Raw genomic sequence first — 20692 nt, forward strand, 5'->3', positions numbered from 1 at the left:
AATAGAAGAGATGAGTAGAGTAGAAGAGAAGAGTGAGTAGAGCAGAGTAGAATAGTATGGAATAGAAAATAGAATAGACAAGTAAAGTAGAGTAGAATAGGGTAGGGTAGGGTAGGGTAGGGTAGGGCAGGGCAGGGCAGGACAGGACAGGACAGGACAGGACAGAACAGAACAGAATTCTTTATTGGCTAAGTGTGATTGGACACACAAAATAATTTGTCTCCAGTGCATAAGGTCACAGTGTACATACAAGCAACAAATGATAAGCATTTAGTTTGCAGATAATTGCAGAGAGAGAGAGAGGGAGGGAGGGAGGGAGGGAGGGAGGGAGAGAGAGAGAGAGTGGTGTTAATGTACGACAGCTAAAAACCAGAAAGAATTTAGTAGCACCTTTTCCAAGTAACATTTCTTTTTTTTTTTCTCAAAGTATAATAAGTTTTAATGAAAAGCTTAACACCTTTTAATAAAACCTGTTAGTTGGAAAAAGTGCTGCCAGACTCCTTCCAGTGTTCCGTTTAAGGTATTGTTAATTTCTCCACTTCAAAATTTGCAACCGGAGGGGAATTTCCCCGACACAGAATGAGTTTGGAGTGGAATGTGACGAGTCAGCACCCAAAAGAGAATGTGTGAGAATGTGGGCGATAACAGAATGGCAGAATGACTGAGTTGGAAGGGACCTTGGAGGTCTTCTAGTCCAACTCCCTACTCAAGCAGGACACCCTGAAAGACGATTTCAGACAAAGGGTTGTCCAACATCATCTTAAAAACCTCCAGTGTTGGAGCATTCACAACTTCTGGAGGCAAGTTGTTCCACCGATTCATTGTTCTAAACTGTCGGGAAATTTCTCTTTCGTTCTAGGTTGCTTCTCTCCTTGATTAGTTTCCACCCATTGCTTCTTGTCCTGTCCTCTGGTGCTTTGCAGAATAGCCAGGGCTGGGCTTAAAAAATTGCAGCAATGGCTTCGCTGCCCCACGGCTAGGTGGGCGTGGTCACGTGGGCATGGCCTAATCACCTCCTGCACCATGGTGTGTGTGTGTGTGTGTTTCACCCTCCCCAGGCTCCGGAGGCTTTCCCCGAGTCTCCGGGAGGGCGAAAACTGCTTTCCCCCGGGTTCCGGACAGGCCCAGTGTCAGCCTCTACTTCGCTTGCTGCTATCAGCTGCCATAGAAACGGGGAGGGAGGGGGCTTGTGGTATTTGGGATGGGAAACTTATGGTGCTGGAGCAGTTATCAGGAGGGAGTTTGATTCTCACCCTCACCCATCTCACCCATGCTAATGGCCTGTGTTTGGACCTAGTCAAGGTCAACCATCTAACCATACCCACTAAAGGAGGGTTTTGAAGATGCACCCCACATGACACCTTTGGGAGTTGCCGATTGGTCATTGGGTTGGGGTGATTGGGGGGGAGGGGGCCTGGCAAACGTTTGATATATACGTGTTCGGTGCCTTTTTGACTCAGATCTTGCTTTCTTTCCGCTGCTATCTTTTCATAACCATACTTCATAAAAGTGATCCAAGTATCATGTAGAATTAAATCAGAGTCCAAGGCAAAATGATCCTTAAAGTTCCAATTTAATAAAGCAGACATTTTAGCACATTGCTGTGGAAATCCCAATTCTGGAAATGACATCAGAATCCCACCCAGTTAAAAGTTCATGATCTTGTCCCCACACCCACAAATCCATCACATGGTCCAATCTTCTTCTTCCACGCTGGCATCTCCACCCAGCTGCTTCCGGTCAGGTGTAAAAGTGCGGAGACAAAAGATGACCTTGGTCTTCTAGTAAAGAATGACAACAATACATTCCACAATCCTACTCCTGTCTATTCCCCCCTCCCATCAACTATACTAATGAAACAGCATAATGAAATAAGAGAAAGTGTGGCAGGCCAAAATTCTAAAAGGAATATAATTGCGGGCCTGACAGTATCTTTAATTCCACAAACAATGGAGTTGGGAGTTTTCTTTCTTGGTTATTGAAGGAGGAACGCATGACACCCATTTCCGGACTTCTGGAACTTCCAGTTGGCCCGTTTCCCTCCTCTTCCACGAGTCTCTGCGCTGACTCTGCACTTACCTGGCATGATGAACAGGCCGTTGGAGATTCCTGGGAAAAGGCGGGGTGGGTGTGGCCAGCCAGGGGTGGCATTTGGGGGTTCACTGAACTGGGCAGAATCCTAGCCAGAGGAGCGTGCGAACCCCTAGCAGCCCACCAATGAGGGTAGCTGGTCTGCCTCTTCTTTGTGGCAGCCCCTGAGATATTGGAAGACTGCTGTCGTGTCACCCTTAGCCCTTCTTTTGTGTCTGTGTGTAGAGTTGAAAAAAGGGAAGAGGAGGAGAATGTGCCATGTTTTTTTTCTTTTACTAACACATGTTTCTATCGGCTACTTTAGAAAATCTGGAGGACGGCAACGAACCCGAAAATGCAGATTTTTCAGTGGAATTGACTGAGAGCCGCGCTGAATTGCACTACAGGTAACTGCATTCAGTTTTGGTCGCCACGATGTAGAAAAGATGTGGAGACTCTAGAAAGAGTGCAGAGAAGAGCAACAAAGAGGATGAGGGGACTGGAGGCTAAAACATATGAAGAACGATTGCAGGAACTGGGTATGTCTAGTTTAATGAAAAGAAGGACTAGGGAGACATGATAGCACTGTTCCAATATCTCAGGGACTGCCACAAAGAAGAGGGAGTCAAGCTATTCTCCAAAGCACCTGAGGGTAGAACAAGAAGCAATGGGTGGAAACTAATCAAGGAGAGAAGCAACTTAGAACTAAGGAGAAATTTCCAGACAATTACAACAATTAATCAGTGGAACAACTTGCCTCTAGAAGTTGTGAATGCTCCAACACTGGAGGTTTTTAACAAGAGACTGGAAAACCATTTGTCTGAAGTGTTGCAGGGTTTCCCGCCTAGGCAGGGGGTTGGACTAGAAGACCTCCAAGGTCCCTTCCAACTCTGCTATTGCATTGAAAGAATCAATTAAAAGGTCGTTCAGCAAAATCACCAGGCTACAGATTGCCGTTGACTTGCAACGTTTCATTGAGTGACTGTTCAAAGTTACAGCAGCACTGAAAGATGGGACTCATTTTTCCTGCCATCTTTTCTTTTGGATTCTTTGGCCTGCCACCCCCTTTCTATTATTCTGCTATGAATTTTCTATGGTGGGAAAGTGGGAGGGGTGAATTGTACGGAATTAGATGATAGGTAGCCATAACAACATTCTTTCTAGAAAGCTAAGGTCATCCTTTGTCTCTGCACCTCTGCACCTGGCCGGAACTGGATGGGTGGAAGCTGCCAGCATGGCAGTGGGAGATTGGACCATGTGATGGGACTTATGGGTGTGGGGGCAAGATCGTGAACTTTTACCTGGGTGGGGAAAACCGGGAAGCTTTCAGATTCGGGTTTTCCCAGATGTGCCAACATGTCTCTCTTAATAAATTGGAACTTTGAACAATATTTATCTTGGACTCTGATTTAATTTTGGATGCTGTTTGGAACCCCTGACATTTCCACGCTCAGGACCATCGTTGCAGCATCCCCAAGGTCACATGGTCAAAATTCAGCCGCTTGGCCATCTTAGATTCATACGTCTTGATGCCGGAGTTTTGATTCGAATGATGTAGTGGTCCGTGTTGGCTACAGAAGATTTCCTTGGATAGCAAAGGCCATGTTAATGGGAATTGAGAGTTCCACTCTGCCAAGGCTCCTAGCGGGTGATTTGATGAAGCTGGGGCGAATTATTTGCGACTCCTGCTTCAGTTCTTCCAATTGTTTTAGGTCAGTGATGGCGAGTGCCCCAAAGGGAGCACTTCTAGTGCGCATAGCACTTTTTGTACGCGCGCACCAGTGGTGGGATTCAAATAATTTAACGACTGGTTCTCTGCCTTAATGACCAGCTGAGTAGGTGTGGCTCAGTAGTCATGTGACTGGGTGGGCGTGGCCAACTCAACATCACTCATGTCGGTGGGCTCTTCGCCTTAGCTGTTACAATGTAATAAGGGTTAACCGGAGAGGCAGTTTCTGTAAGCAGGGCAATAAAGATGAGGCTAGAAACAACACCAGAATGTTCCCTTCCTGCCTTCCTTACAGGATTAGCCCTGTAAAGTGGAAAAAAACAAAATGAGATTTCTTCCAACAACCGGTACTCCCAACTGCTTCGAAAGTTAACAACCGGTTCTCCCAAATAGGTGCGAACTGGCTGAATCCCACCACTGGTGCGCATGCTCACCTAGGCCGCAACCAGGAAGAGGAGTAGCCCAGGGGCATGCGCGTGTCAGGAAACAAACTTCTGGTTCCCGGTGCGCGCCAGCAAGCCTTCCAGTGACTGCCTGCATGCGCGCACGCCGATCCGCCGGCAGCACGCATGCTCACACCAGGAAATTGAAGACTGGCTCTTCCGGTTTCCAGCACTGCCGCATGCACGCCAGCTGATCGTCGTGTGCGCATGCGCTCCAGGGGACCCGGAGGAGGAATGGGCGATGGGGGGGTGCGCCAGGCAACATGGCTCCGCGTGCCACTTCAGGCATGCATGCCATGGGTTTGACATCACGGTTTTAGGTTGCGTTTGTTTTTAGCCAATCTCCCTCTCTGTTTTTACAGGGTAGAAACCATCTCTCCCGTCCACAAGAATGCATTAACCGAACTTCTGCCTTCCGATAGCATGCCAGAATCCATGACTGTGGGTAGGTAGCTCTTCAACCATAACTTGGAATTTATTTTGTTTTTGTTTCTAATCCTTTGGATCGTTAGGAAAAAAAGTTTTGTCCAAACACGTTGCCATCTGAGTTGTTGAGGCTTTGTATTCACTGCTTGTTGCTGCTTTGTTGTTGTTTTGTGAGTTGCGAAGTCGTGTCCGACACATCGCGACCCCCATGGACAACGTTCCTCCAGGCCTTCCTGTCCTCTCCCATCCTCTGGAGTCCATTGAAGCCCACACCGTGGCTGCTCCGGCCCTCTGGAACGATCTCTCCGTGGAGATCCGAACCCTCACCACCCTTCAGGCTTTCCGCAAAGCCATTAAGACCTGGCTGTTCCGGCAGGCCTGGGGCTGATGAGTTCCCGGCCCCACTTGAATTGTTGCGACTGTTGCTTGTTTTTAACTTGTTTTGTCTCCTGTTTTGTTGTTTGTATCCCCCCACCTTGTTTATTAGCCGCTCTGAGTCCCTTGGGAATAGGGCGGCATACAAATGGAATAAACATTTCCAAACAAACATTTCCAAAACACGGACTGCTTTGGGGACTCCATCCAGCCATCTCATTTTCTGTCGTCCCCTTTTTCTTCTTTTGCCCTCCATCGTTCCCAGCATGAGGCTCTTCTCCAGGGAGTCCTTCTTCCTTCTCATTAGGTGGCCAAAGTCTTTGAGTTTCCTCTTCAGGATCTGGCCTTCTAAAGAGCAGCCAGGGTGGATCTCCTCTAGGACTGACCGGTTTGATTGTTGCTGCTAAATATTTTTAAGTATTTGCCTAAACCACAAATATTTAACTTCAGAACTGAAGGAGGGACCAAACTGCTCAGTCGAGGCTATTCTAGTATTAGGAGATGGAAGTCCTAACTGTGTGAATGCTACTCGACTGATTATATTTTATAAACCTCATCATAGTACAGGTAGACATAACTTAACAACAGTTCGTTTAGTGACTGATGAAGTTACAACGGCACTGAAAAAAGTGACTTACGACCATTTTTCACAATTGCAACCTCATGTGGTCATGTCATCAATACAGGTACAGATTAACAGAGTTGGAAGGGACCTTGTAGGTCATCTAGTCCAACCCCCCTGCCCGCCCAAGCAGGAGACCATACACTATTTCTGACACATGGCAGTCCAGTCCCTTCTTGAAAGCTTCCAATGTTGGAGCATTCACAACTTCTGGAGGCAAGTTGTTCCATGGGTTGATTGGTGTCACTGTCAGAAAATTCCTTCTTATTTCTAGGTTGAATCTCTCCTGGGTCAGTTTCCATCCATTATTCCTTGTCTGGCCTTTGGGTGTTTTGGAAAATAGCTTGACCCCCTCCTCTCTGTGGCAGCCCCTCAAGTATTGGAAGACTGCTATCATGTCTCCCCTGGTCCTTCTCTTCACTAGACTAGCCATGCCCAGTTCATACAGCCGTTCTTCATAAGTTTTAGCCTCCAGCCTTTGCTCATTTTAGATAGATTCAGATTAACAGAGTTGGAAGGGACCTTGTAGGTCATCTAGTCCAACCCCCCACCCAAGCAGGAGACCCTACACCATTTCTGACAGATGGCAGTCCAGTCTCTCCTTGAAAGCTTCCAGGGATGAAGCTCCCACAACGTCCGAAGGCAACTTCTGTTCCTTCATTGGATTGTTCTCACTGTCAGAAAATTCCTCCTTATTTCCAGGTTGAATCTCTCTTTGGTCAGTTTCCATCCGTTATTCCTTGTCTGGCTTTCGGGTCCTTTGAAAAATAGCTTGACCCCCTCCCCCTCTCTGTGGCAGCCCCTCCAATATTGCAACACTGCTATCATGTCTCCCCTGGTCCTTCGCTTCACTAGACTAGCCAGGCCCAGTTCCTGCAACCATTAATAATCTGTTTAGATGCTTGGCATCTAAATATTTAGATGCTTTGGCAACTGACTCATACTTCTGACGGTTGAGGTATCCCGGGGTCACGTGATCCCCTTTTGCGACCCTCCGACAAGCAAAGTCAAATGGGGAAGTCAGTTTCGCTTAACAACCACGTTACTTACGTAACAACGGCAACGATTCACTTAACGACAGTGACACGAAAGGTCGTAAAATGGTGGCAAAACTCAACAAAATGTTTCACTTAGCCCCCCCCCCCCAAATTGGGCTCAATTGTGATCGTAAGTCGAGGACTACCGCTAATTTTGCAGCACCAGGCCAACCGGTCCTTCTCCGAGAAAGGTTTTCGAGCCAAGGAAGGTGTAGTAACATCAGTTGTCCAGGAGGGGGCAGCATTGCCTTTGTGTTTTGCTGATTCTGTATAGCTGTATTCAGCAATTGGATTTTTTCCCCTAGAAGCTTTGGGCATTTAAGTGGATGACAGTAAACTTGATTGGCAGACACCTGGGAAGATGACTTACTTCACTGTCCCTAGCCTTAAAAAAAACAACAACTCATCGGGGTTGTGAATGTTTTTTTTTTAAAAAGCAATGATCCAGAAGAGGTGCTCGCACGAATGCTATAAATCCCTGGTGTTCATTGAAATGAGTAACTTTTCTCCTCCTTGTTTCTACATGACCTTGCAAAAGAGGTGATGTTTGCTTTGAGAGCCGCAATAACTCGCTTGAAGGGGTTTCTTGAAGCAGAAGCTTTTGTTTGACTAATTCAGGGGGCTTTTTTGGCGGGCCGGAGTTTGAAAAAAGTTGGACAACTTCGATGAACAGCAGAGGGAATGCGATGTTCGCACAAATTCTGAATGTACTCCTTCTACACTCCTTCGTGAAGTTGGTGAAACTCTCAAGTTTATGATACTGATTTTGGGATCCAATCTGGTGTCAAAAGTAGCTTGAATAAGAACTAGTTGCTGCATGCCCTCCATAAAATGCTTGGGGTTGCCGGTCATGATCGAACTGCTGGCAGTCAGCAGAGTTAGCCTGCATTACTGCATTCTGACCACTACACACCATGGAAGGAAGGAAGGAAGGAAGGAAGGAAGGAAGGAAGGAAGGAAGGAAGGAAGGAAGGAAGGAAGGAATAGCAATAGCAATAGCAATAGCAATAGCAGTTAGAGTTATATACCGCTTCATAGGGCTTTCAGCCCTCTCTAAGCGGTTTACAGAGTCAGCATATTGCCCCCAACAACAATCCGGGTCCTCATTTGACCCACCTCGGAAGGATGGAAGGCTGAGTCAGCCCTGAGCCGATGAGATTTGAACAGCCGAACTGCAGAACTGCAGTCAGCTGAAGTAGCCTGCAGTGCTGCATTTAACTACTGCGCCACCTAGGAAGGAAGGAAGGAAGGAAGGAAGGAAGGAAGGAAGGAAGGAAGGAAGGAAGGAAGGAAGGAAGGAAGGGGAGAGAAAATGAAGATCAATAGCAATAACACTTAGACTTATATACCACTTCACAGTGCTTTACAGCCCTCTCTAGGCAGTTTATAGAGTCAGATTCTTGCCCCCAACAATCTTGGTCCTCATTTGATGGAAGGATGGAAAGATGAGTCAATCTTGAGCCTGACATGATCGAACCTTTGACAGTTGACAGAGTTAGACTGCAATACTGCATTCTAACCACTGCGCACCATGGAAGGAAGAAGAAAAGGCAGAGCAATAGCACTGAGATTTATATACCACTTTACAGTGCTTTAGCCCTCTCAAGCGGTTTACTGAATCAGCCTCTTGCCCCCAACAATCTGGGTCCTCATTTGATCCACCTTGGAAGGCTGGAAGGCTGAGTCAACTTTGACCTCGGCATGATCGAATCTCTGGCAGTTGGCAGAGTTGGACTGCAATACTGCATTGTAACCACTGCGCCACCAGGCCTCCTATTAGCTTGTCGATCAGAAAGGTTGGCAGCTCGGCGGTTCGAATCCCTAGCGCCGCGTAACGGAGTCACCTCCCTGACTTGTCCTAGCTTCTGCCAACCTAGTAGTTCGAAAGCATGTAAAAATGCAAGTAGAAAAATAGGCACCACCTTTGGTGAGAAGGTAACAGCGTTCCATGCGCCTTCGGCGTTGAGTCATGCCGGCCACATGACCACGAAGATGTCTTCGGACAGTGCTGGCTCTTCGGCTTTGAAACGGAGATGAGCACCGCCCTCTAGAGTCAGGAATGACTAGCAAATATATGCGAGGGGAACCTTTACCTTTCTATATATCTAAAGGTATAGATAGATAGATGGATAGATAGATGGATATAGATATAGATGATATAGATATAGATATAGATATAGCTGATATAGATATAGCTATATATATAGATAGATAGATAGATAGATTATATATATATATATCATATATATATATATCATAGATAGATAGATAGATAGACAGACAGACAGACAGACATAGATTATATAGATAGATAGATAGATAGATAGATAGATAGATAGATAGATAGATAGAGATCGAGATAGATAGATATAGATATATTTGCAAAAGATTTATTTTTTTTAGCTTTCCCCCCCACTTCTTTTCTCTCTCCAAGGGAACGGCTTCTGAACAATGAAGCTTCCAGCCTGTTGCATAGCAACTTAACTTGCTAAACATGTAGCAGGTGTAACATACGGAAGACGGGGTGACGTGAACGCCATCTCAGCTTTTCCGACAAGCGGTTTTTAGCAGCCTTGCAACATGTGGGAGATAAAGGAGAACTTTTCCTGCCTTCCAAGTCCCTTCTTTTAAATAACTTTGGTTTTTCCAAAAAAAAAAAAAAAAAAAAAAAGACGCAAAGTTAAAAGATTAATAAAATTAGGAAAAGAAAAACACCCCAAAAGGAATAAAAGTTACACACACAAACACACACACACACACACACACACGTCTCTCTCTCTCTCCCTCCCTCCCTCCCTCTCTCTCTCTCTCTCACACACACACAGAATAATTATTTAATCATCATTTTAGCCAGGATGCTAAAAGATGGCCTCTTCTGCATGTTTCCAACCAATAGTACACACACACACACACACACACCAGTACACACTATAAAGAGAGAGAGAGAAAGGGAGGAAAGGAAAGTAGGAAGGAAGGAACAAAAGGAAGGAAGGAAAGAAAGAAAGAAGTATGGAAAAATGACTTTCTTTGATATAGATATAAATTTAAGACTGCACCAAACTCTTACTCTAAGGTGAACATATGTGAACATTTTGATAATCCCATATATAATGCTAATAATCAAATCCCTCAAAATCAAATTTTCGGACCTTTCACATCCTCGGGAAAAAGTACAATCATGCTTTCCAAGTAAAAATAAAATTTGCCAGTCTTTTCTTTCACCCAGTTTCTCCATCTCTGCCAATTCCACCATTTCCAGTGTCCATTATCACATTGGACGTAACCCTATAAGCCCTTCCCCCTTTGAGCGTATAAAAGTCCGGTTGCTGTTATCATCATACGTAACAACAAAGATCCGTAAGAAGTTTCTGTTTGTTTGTCTCTTAATGTAGGAGAAGAGCAGGCAGAGCTTGGGGGTGGGGTGGGGGAGTTAAGAAAGCCATCAGCTTAGAATCGTTACATGGCCACAAATGGTTCAACTCCAACCTCTCTTGAATTCTGTTGAATTTATCTGGCACCAATTTGGTATTGAACTAGATTCTTGTGTATAATAGGCTTGAGCAATAAATCTTCTGAAATAGAATAGAATAGATATTGGAATGAAGAAGAATAGAAAAGAATAGAAATAGAAATAATAGAAATAATAGAAATAGAATAGAATAGAATAGAAATAGAAATAATAAAATCTTTATTTTGCATTGGGGTGCTATTTTATCCACACACCACCCCCTAAAAAAAAGTTTGTAGATGGAGGCAGATAAACCATTTTATTTTTTTCCTATCATTCTCAGGAGTGCTGGGTTTAGATTAGCCATTGGTCCGGGGAGATGATTGTAAAGAGGCTCATTTGGTTTTCTGCAGATAAACCACTGGAAAATGTTAATTTGGAGAAGTAAAACATTGCTGGGTTTAACTGGAGGCCTTGGGGAAAATCGTAGCGTGTTCATTGGATATCAATCGTTTATTGAGGAAATCCTTGCTAAGCTCCTTCTAAATGGTGGGGTCTCTGAGCTTGATTGTTTTCGTGCAGATGTTTCATGATCCAGCTAGGTAACGTTATCCATGCAGGAAGGGAGTGGGATTTGCCCTCTGTTTTATATACAAGTGGCTTGCCCACTCTACTTCCTTTTAGCACTGATGACGTTACCAATTGGGTCACGAAATGTCTCCAAGAAAACCAAGCTCAGAGTTCACCAGAAACCCCCATAGTTCTCCTCCTCCTCCTCCTCCTCCTCCTCCTCCTCCTCCTCCTCCTCCTCCTCCTCCTCCTCCTCCTCCTCCTCCTCTCCTCCTCCTCCTCCTCCTCCTCCTCCTCCTCCTCTCTTCTAGCATTGATGATGTTACCTAGTTGGGTCATGAAACTTCTGCAAGAAAACCAAGCTCAGAGATCACCAAGAGCCCATAGTTCTTCTCCTCCTCCTCCTCCTCCTCCTCCTCCTCCTCCTCCTCCTCCTCCTCCTCCTCCCTCCTCCTCCTCCTCCTCCTCCTCCTCCTCCTCCTCCTCCTCCTCCTCTCTTCTAGCATTGATGATGTTACCTAGTTGGGTCATGAAACTTCTGCAAGAAAACCAAGCTCAGAGATCACCAAGAGCCCATAGTTGTCGTCGTCATCGTCGTCGTCATCCTCCTCCTCCTCCTCCCCCTCCTCCTCCTCCTCCTCCTCCTCCTCCTCCTCCTCCTCCTCCTCCTCTCTTCTAGCATTGATGATGTTACCTAGTTGGGTCATGAAACATCTGCAAGAAAACCAAGCTCAGAGATCACCAAGAACCCATAGTTCTCCTCCTCCTCCTCCTCCTCCTCCTCCTCCTCCTCCTCCTCCTCCTCCCTCCTCCTCCTCCTCCTCCTCCTCCTCCTCCTCCTCCTCCTCCTCCTCCTCCTCCTGTCTGTAAACCCTCCTCTCTTCAAGCATTGATGATGTTTCCTAGTTGGGTCATGAAACATCTGTAAGAAAACCAAGCTCAGAGGTCACCAAGAACCCATAGTTCCCCTCCTCCTCCTTCTCCTCCTCCTCCTCCTCCTCCTCCTCCTCCTCTCCTGCTCCTGCTCTTCCTCCTCCTCCTCCTCCTCCTCCCCCTCCTCCTCCCCCTCCTCTCTGTAAACCCTCCTCTCTTCTAGCATTGATGATGTTACCTAGTTGGGTCATGAAACATCTGCAAGAAAACAACCAAACTCGGAGAGCATCAAAGAGCCGAGGTGGCGCAGCGGTTAGAGTGCAGGACTGCAGGCTACTTCAGCTGACTGCTAGCTGCAGTTCGGCAGTTCAAATCTCACCGGCTCAAGTTTGTCTCTGCCTTCCACCCTTCCGAGTAAAAACGAGGACCTGAATTGTTGGGAGCAAGAGGCTGACTCTCTAAACCGCTTAGGAAGGGCTGTAAAAGCCCTGTGAAGCGGTATATAAGTCCAAGTGCTATTGCTGTAGCTGATTGGCTGTTTGCATTAGGAGCTTTGTGTTAACTAAAAACAGTTAAAATAAGAAAAATGAAGTCAGCCGAACTCTTAACCGAAACGCAAAATATCTGAGCTTATGCGGCATGCATTGAAGGACTTTTCTGCATGAGATGACTGAGTGTTCATTGCAAAGAATAATAGAGTTAATTTTCTCTATTTTTTTCCCCTCCCACCAAGTGGAACTTCGGCAAGCTATTGTAGCGATGATGAACAGAAAGCATGAACTAGAAGAACAGACTAGGTAAAACAAACGATGCTTCGGGTCAGTTATATGTGGACAGAGATGGACCGGAAGTTGATTTGAGGTTGAACAATCCTTTTTTTAAAAAAAAAATAATTTAAATTTTATTTACAAACATGCAAAATACACACACACACACAACTTAAGACATACACCATATTTACACAGTACAATACGAACAGGAGCTTCCTGCTCTTTCTAATAGCGATTGCCAATCGATATCGCACAAGAGGTTGAACAATCCTTTACAGTGATGAACAAGAGATCTGAGACTGAGTCGTCCTCCTCTTGTCCGCTCCAAGCCCCAAATGACGACACAGTGAAATCCAGACGTGTCCAACCCTTTATTTGCTTACACCTAATAGACAGAATCTTGCCAGACTAAAGTTACAACCTACCAGCCTAATACCCTTGTTTCCCTGAAAATGAGACCTCTCCGGATAATAAACCCAATCGGGCTTTTGCTAAAATAAGCCCTCCCCCCAAAATAAGCCCTCCCCTAAAATATTTAACTGCATGCGCAGCCAGTTCCCACTATTTCCTGGTGGGGGGGGGGAAGGAGGGAACATGCCCCATTGCGCCCCCCCTTCATGCATCTGCCATCCACGCGGAACAGCCTCACGGAGGCCGCTACCGCTAGCCCTAGCTACCACGCCCCTTCTCTTAGTAGCGGCCGCAAAAAGAGTGGCGGGCCCAGGGACGCTAGGGCTGGCAAGAGTGTGCCAGAAACAGAGACAGAATTTCGGGCCTCTCTGGATCCGCTGATCCGCAGGCCGAGGTTAAGGGGCCTCCTGCACCTTGACAATTATAAGATCTCCCCGAAAAGAAGGCCAAGCGCTTATTTTGGGGGTCAAAAGAAAATAAGACCCTGTCTTTATCTCTCAGAGTATAGCTACCGTGTTTCCCCGAATTCTCGGGTGTAGCTACCTTCCCCATCCAGTTCAGGATTATGCAGTCTCTTGTCTTCCTTTGGGTTCCCTCTGAAAAAGTTTGGTCTCGATTTCAGATTTCAGACAATCCGCCTCACTTTTGCGCTCTTCCCTGCAGTTCCTTGCGGAGCCTCTTGGAGGGCGAGATGGAACATTCGTCGGGACTCCGTCAAGAGGTGGACAACCTGAAGAAGAAACTTTCAGAGCACGAAGAGCACTATACAGTGAGGATCCAGGCCTTGGCCAGGTAGGGGAGTGGGCTGGCAGGGGGTCGTGCTTAGGGTTTCTGCAAAATAGCAATAGAGTCAACCTATTCCCCCCCCCCAAAAAAACCCCCAATCTGAGTCCTCATTTTACCCACCTTGGAAGGATGAGTCAAACTTGAGCCCATCAGGATCAAACTGCTAGCAGTGGGCAGAGTTAACTATAGCAATAGCAATAGCACTTAGACTTATATACCCCTTCACCATCCTTTACACCCCTCTCTAAGCAGTTTACAGGGTTAGCCTTTTGCCCCCAACAATCTGGGTCCTCATTTACCCGACTTCGGAGGAATGGAAGGCTGAATTAACCTTGAGCCAGTGAGGATTCGAACTGCTGGCAGTGGGCAGAGTTAACTATAGCAACAGCAATATACTTATATACCGCTTCACGGTGTTTCACAGCCATCTCTAAGCGGTTTACAGAGTCAGCCTATTGCCCCGAATAATCTGGGTCCTCATTTTACCCACCTCGGAAGGATGGAAGGCTGAGTCAACCTTGAGCTGGTGAGAATCGAATTGCTGGCAGTCGGCAGTATTAGCCTGCAATATTGCATTCTAACCACTGTGCACCATGGAAGGAAGAAAGGAAGGAAGGAAGGAAGGAAGGAAGGAAGGAAGGAAGGAAGGAAGGAAGGAAGGAAGGAAGGAAGGGCAAGAGCAAGAGCCCTTAGACTTATATGCCGCTTTATAGTGCTCCTTCCTTCCTTCCTTCCATGGGTCCTTGTTTTACCCACCTCGGAAGAATGGAAGGCTGGGTCAATCTTGAGCCTGGTGAGATTTGAATTGCCAAATTGCAGGCAGCCGGCAGTCAACAGAAGTAGCCTCCAGTACTTCCCTCTCATTACTGGGCCACCGTGCCTCATGATACCAGTCCTGTTATTTTGACCGATTGCTGCATCATAGGGAGAGTGGGGAGAAGAATAAATTCTACTGCAAGTAGTGCTCAACTTACAACCCTTCGTTTAGCAACCATTCAAAGTTACGACGGATTCCTCCAAAAGTAGATTACAATCCAATTTCAAAGGTGTGATGTCCACATTCGCCTGTCATCTGATGGCATTTTGGGTGCTTGGTGACCAACTCACCTTTATGGCTATTTCCACATCACATGAGTACAATTTTCAACTTTTGGGGGGCAGTTTCCAATGTTTAATTTTCAGTTTAAAAAAATGCCTGTTGGTAAATTGGATTCATTCAATGATCACTACAAAAAAAAATAATCCTGAAATATTACGTCTGGTCATGTGATGTCTTGACTTAGGACCACAATGATTTATGACCATAATTCTGGGTTTCAATGTTGGTCTTAAGTTGTGCGGACTTCCAGGTATAATCAAAGATCCCAACTTATAAAAACACCACTCAATTTTACCGTTGCTATATATGGCGTACAGGAATGCAGTGTCTCAGTGGCTAAGACGCTGAGTTTGTCGATCAGAAGGGTCGGCGGTTTGGCGGTTCGAATCCCTAGCGCTGTGTAACGGAGTGAGCTCCCGTGACTTGTCCCAGCTTCTGCCAACCTAGCAGTTCGAAAGCAAGTAAAAATGCAAGTAGAAAAATAGGAACCACCTTTGGTGGGAAGGGAACAGCGTTCTGTGCGCCTTCGGTGTTGAGTCATGCCGGCCACATGACCACGAAGACATCTTCGGACAGCGCTGGCTCTTTGGCTTTGAAACGGAGATGAGCACCACCCCCTAGAGTCAGGAACGACTAGCACATATGTGCAAGGGGAACCTTTACCTTTACCTTATATATGGCGTTTCCAATTTATAACCTTTGTCCTAGCTGGCTAGTTTTTAAAAGCTAAAATGCTTTCAGTAAGCAAAGTGCTTTGATTCTTGGCATGGAGCGATTAGCCCGGATGCTCTCTCACCAACTAACTCCCAATGCTGTTTTCTGCCTCTCCACTCCTAGGAAATCAGAAGGATCAGCTGCTTAAAATGCCTTCAGGAGCTTCATTAAAATTTCATTCTTATGTAATGTATATTCCTTTGCCAGAGAGGCAGTTGCAAAGTTGTTGAAAAAGGCCTGATGTAAATCAGTTGGCGTTGGGTAGATCTCTGCGTTGGCAAACCTGTTAAAGGAAACTCAACGGGCAAAGACCTAAGCGACGTTAACCGAGTAATTTGACTGGTAATTTGATGAGAAATAACTGTCCCATCTTCCTGTTCTTGGCCTTGCAGGGAGAATGAGGTGCTCAAAGTCCAGCTAAAGAAATACGTCGGGGCTGTCCAGATGTTGAAAAGAGAAGGTCAAACCATGGACGGTGAGTGGGACTCTCCATTCCTAGGAATAGAATCTCCCTCTTTCAAAGGCTTGCAACAAGCCAGGCCAATGGGGGAAACCGGATTGGCTCAACCATTGTGTGATTCAATTAATGACCCCAACACAAAGGTCATAAAGTCAGGCGCTCTTCACTTAACAACCGCAAAATTGTGGGATGGGGGCTTCTTCTTCTTCTTCTTCTTCTTCTTCTTCTTCTTCTTCTTCTTCTTCTTCTTCTTCTTCTTCTTCTTCTTCTTCTTCTTCTCCTCCTCCTCCTCCTCCTCCTCCTCCTCCTCCTCCTCCTCCTCCTCCTCCTCCTCCTGCTGCTCCTGCTCCTGCTCCTTCTTCTTCCTTCTCCTCCCCTCCCTCTCCCCCTCCCCTTCTCTTACTCTTCCTTCTCCCCCTCCTCCTCCACCACCACCACCTCCACCACCTTCTCCTCCTGCTCCTCCTGCTCCTCCTTCTTCCTTCTCCCCCTCCCTCTCCCCCTCCCCTTCTCTTACTCTTCCTTCTCCCCCTCCTCCTCCTCCCCCTCCTCCTCCACCTCCTCCTTCTTGTTTCTTCTTCTCCTCCTCCTCTTCCTCTTCCTCCTCCTCCTTCTTGTTTCTCCTCCTCCTCCTCCTCCTCTTTCTTGTTTCTTCTCCTCCTCCTCCTCTTCCTCCTTCTTGTTTCTTCTTCTTTTCCTCCTCCTCCTCTTCTTCCTCCTCCTCCTTCTTGTTTCTCCTCCTCCTCCTCCTCCTCCTCCTCCTCCTCCTCCTCCTCCTCCTCCTCCTCCTCCTCCTCCTCCTCCTCCTCCTCCTCCTCCTCCTCCTCCTCCTCCCTTCTTCTGTCTATCCATTGCAGGATGAAGGCCTCTCCTGCATGTTTCCAACCACCATGTCCCCAAGGTGCTTTTTCAAGAGGAAACTGGACTTTCTGATTTTTTTTCTTGAGAATGTTTCACTTCTCACTCAAGAAGCTTCTTCAGCTCTGACTGGATGGTGGGGGATGAAAGGACATCCAGAAAATCCAGTTTCCTCTTGAAAAAGCACCTTGGGGACAACCATGACCTGGGTGATGGAGATTCTCCATAGACATTTCCAACCAATACAGTCCTGAGCTTTCTTTTGCCAATTGGGCCCACCATACTTGCTGATGTGGTCGATCCATCTTGTTTTGGGTTTCTTTCGTTGGACGCTTTTGACCAAGTGGGATCCATTCTGGGACTTCGTTGGTTCAACTGCCATCGGTTCTTCTCGCTATCTGACCAGCCTGTTTCCATTTCCGTTCTCTTACTCTCTTGATGATATTGTATACTTCGGGAGGTGGGGGGAGGGGAGTATTGGGTTGATTACGTCCCATGAAGTCGACGTTGACTCTTAGCAACCTGTTCTGACCCCCCTCGTCCCACACCAACGCACTCCGAGCCAAAGATACTTTACGGAATTTATTAACAGACAGACAGGTCCTTGGCAGCAAACCGGCACAGATAAGCCTTGGCAGCAATCCAGCCTGCCAAGCTCACAATTCTGTTCTCCAACATTAGTTCCTGCATTGACTTCTGCAAAAGGGGCGTGCACAAGCATTCCTTTTATAGTCTGGAGAGGAGCCTAATGACCACCAGCTGAGTGCAATTACCTCCTGTAACTGCATAATTGTTCCTGATGCCTATTAGTTCTCCGGTGCTGGGCATCCAGGAACAACTCACTGCTGACGTCCGGATCACACTCCCTTGTCTCCTCCCCACTGGTCCAAGGCTCAGGTGCCTCCTGGTGGCCAACCAGCCTCTTTATGCCCTGCTCGGAGTCGGAACCTTGTCCAGGGTCCTCCACATCCTCCAGAGCCTACTCATAGGGCCCCTTGCTGTCGGAGTTGGGTGGCAGCTCCAACGGCTCCTGCTGGGCCACAACAGCAACCACATAAGTTGATTTTTTTTTTAAGTGGATCCGTGGCCAACCTGGTCTTTGGGGATCTTCCAACTCATCCATTCATCACGGATGTAATTGAGTCCATCCACCTTGTGGCTGGTTGTTCTGGCTTTCTTTTTCTTTCCACCTTTCCCATCATTATAGGCTACTGTATTCAAGGGAGTTGGGTCTCATTATTCTGCATCCAATGCGTGGATAATTTGAGCTTCGTTATTTGTGTCTCATGAAATCTCCCGGTTGATTCGTTGGATGTCAGGGTTCCGATGGATGCCCCGATTAATTCAACTCATGAGCCAGGAGCCACATTTCAAAAGAAATCCAGTTATTTTATTAGGAGCAACATGTCAGCACGTACCCGAGTGAAGCCAGCTCTGACCCCACGTCATTTAAGGCCCAACTATGACCCTGTTTCCCCCCCCCCAAACTCCTCCCAGGTTGTGTCGCAAATCACATTCTCCAACCAAGCACTTTCACAGGCTGTAGAAATCACGCCCCTGGCTGCTGTGGGTGACCTGGGAGACAGCCTTGAGAAAGGTGGGCGTGGAATGTGCTTCCGGTTGTGGCTGCTGTGCTGCTCCGTCAGTTCACCCCCACCTTCTGCCTATGGCAACTCGAGAGCAGGCCAGGAATGCTTTGCGAATGGACCATCCGATTATTTTATTCTTAGCTGTCCAGGATATCCTAGAGAGTTCTTTCCAACGCCAGTGTTCAAAAGCGTCAGTTTCTGCTGATACCGTTTATTCACAGAGCGTAGACTAGGCAGGAGGCTGGAAGGGACCTTGGTGGTCTTCTAGTCCAGCCCTCTGCTTGAGCAGGACACCCTATACCACCGAGTGCCCAAACGGAATGCGCGCGCATGTGCTTGCATGAGTGCACGCTGGAGCGCTGAAGACCAGCTGGCCGCTGCACATGCCTGTTTTTTGGCTGTTTGAGGCCATTTTCATGCTGTTTCCTGGGCCGTTTTCAGGCTGTTTTTCTGGACTGTTTTCATGCTGTTTGAGGGGCATTTTGGGTGGGCATTATCAGGCCATTTTCCGTGCGAGTTTACGCCATTTTCAGGCCATTTCCTGAGCTGTTTTCAAGCTATTTTTGGGCCATTTTCAGGCTGTTTTGGGGGGCAATTTCAGGCCATTTTCCAGTGCATTTTTAGACCATTTTCAAGCCGTTTCCTGGGCCATTTTCACAGCCCTATACAATTCTGGAGAAATGGCTCTCCGGTCTCTTCTTGAAAATCTCCCATGATGGAGCATGTACATCCCACAATGAACCTTCTTTATTGCTGAATAAGGAAAAAGCATTTTGTGAGGGGTTGGGAATAGCAGAAACAACGGTGAATCCCCTTTTAGCAAATTCAGCAAATACATAGGATCACTTCCCCCCCCCTCGTTTCAAACATTTAATTATCCTTATAGCCCAATAAAACCAGGGTTTTTTTCCCCCTTCTCCTCCTCCTCCAAGTTTATTTTCATTTAGAAATAAATTAAAGTGGCACCGAATAACTAGGTGACTGAAAGGAGGAAGTACGCTTGTTTAAAAACTAATATGAAATTAGTTTAATAACTCATTTTCTCGTTGGAGGAAATTTAATCCTTTGACAAGCAGTTTAAAAAAATCCTTTTATTTCTCTTCCAGTGCTTAAGCTATAGAAACAATTTTCTATTGGCATTCACAGCTGGAGTCTTCCAGTCAGAGACTCTGCTGAGCTCCTGCAGGAATTAAAAGACTTAATTTCTGTTTGGGAAACAGTGAAAATCAATATAGACCCGCCTTGCTTCTTAAAAGTATTACTGTGTCATTCTCCCCCCCCGTCCCCCGTCCCCTCCATGCAAGGATTAACTAAATATGTATTCCAAGCTGGTTGGTGTCTTTGTTTTGCCAAATGTACTTACAAAACGAAACTTTCCTTCTTACCCCAACTCTCCATTATGGGGGGAAACAAAAAAAAATCCTCTTTTGAAAGTTTAAATTTGGATTTTTGCAAACCGGAAAACAGAGATTCACAGGGATTTATGCAAAAGTTTGGTTCTGGTTTAATATTAGGTGATGTGCTTGGGGTTCTCTTAGGTCAGTGCTGGTTAACCTTTTTGTTGTTGGGTGTCAAAAATGCAAGCATGCGCCCATAACGCAAAGCCCCCATGCATGCGCGCACAAACCCCCCCCCCCACGTGTGCCACACTGCTCGCCTCCAAGCTGAGCTTGGTATTTCCTCCAGGGGGTGGGTGGGGAAGCATTTTCGCCTTCCCCCAGGCTCCAGGAAAGCCTCCGGAATCTGGGGAGGGGGAAAATGGCCTCCCCCGGTGCTCCAGAAGGCTGAAAATCAGCTGGCCGATGTGCTGGCCTATACGGCTTTGCATACCACCTGTGGCATGTGTGCCATAGGTTTGCCATCACGGTCTTAGGCCAATCTGTGCTTAGGCCAATCCATGGCACATAATATAGCCTTTATTGTCATTGTACATCATTGTACAATAACATCATGGGACGCTTTGGGTCAGTGGCTAAGACACTGAGCTTTTCGATCAGAAAGATCGGCAGCCGTTCGAAATCCCTAGCGCCGCGTAACGGAGTGAGCTCCCGTGACTTGTCCCAGCTTCTGCCAACCTACCAGTTCGAAAGCATGTAAAAATGCAAGTGGAAAAATAGGGACCACCTTTGGTGGGAAGGGAACAGTGTTCTGTGCGCCTTCGGTGTTGAGTCATGCCGGCTACATGACCACGGAGACATCTTCGGATAGCGCTGGCTCTTCGGCTTTGAAACGGAGATGAGCACCCACCCCCCGCCAGAGTCATGAACGACTAGCACATATGTGCGAGGGCAACCTATACCTTTATAGAGTCCTCATCCCAAATGTTGGTTCGAGTGATGGCTGAACAGCAGCCACTTGGAAAATCTAAGAAGACGGTGCGAATGCTGAGAATATAATTCAACATATTAATTT

General features: G+C 46.7%; 1 protein-coding gene across 1 annotated transcript in view; it reads left to right on the forward strand.

Annotated features, from left to right (window-relative positions):
- SNX29 (sorting nexin 29) overlaps positions 1–20692 on the forward strand; it is a 179834-nt gene that overhangs the window by 30536 nt on the left and 128606 nt on the right. The window contains exons 10-14 of the mRNA XM_087728460.1: positions 2396–2477; positions 4605–4687; positions 12327–12390; positions 13438–13566; positions 15766–15848. Of these exons, the coding sequence (XP_087584586.1) occupies positions 2396–2477; positions 4605–4687; positions 12327–12390; positions 13438–13566; positions 15766–15848 (441 nt within the window). The remainder of the gene's footprint in view (positions 1–2395; positions 2478–4604; positions 4688–12326; positions 12391–13437; positions 13567–15765; positions 15849–20692) is intronic.

Source organism: Thamnophis sirtalis, unplaced genomic scaffold, assembly GCF_051295495.1.
Source record: "Thamnophis sirtalis isolate CommonGarterSnake01/CBP01778 unplaced genomic scaffold, rThaSir2_p1.2 scaffold_14, whole genome shotgun sequence".
NCBI lineage: Eukaryota > Metazoa > Chordata > Lepidosauria > Squamata > Natricidae > Thamnophis > Thamnophis sirtalis.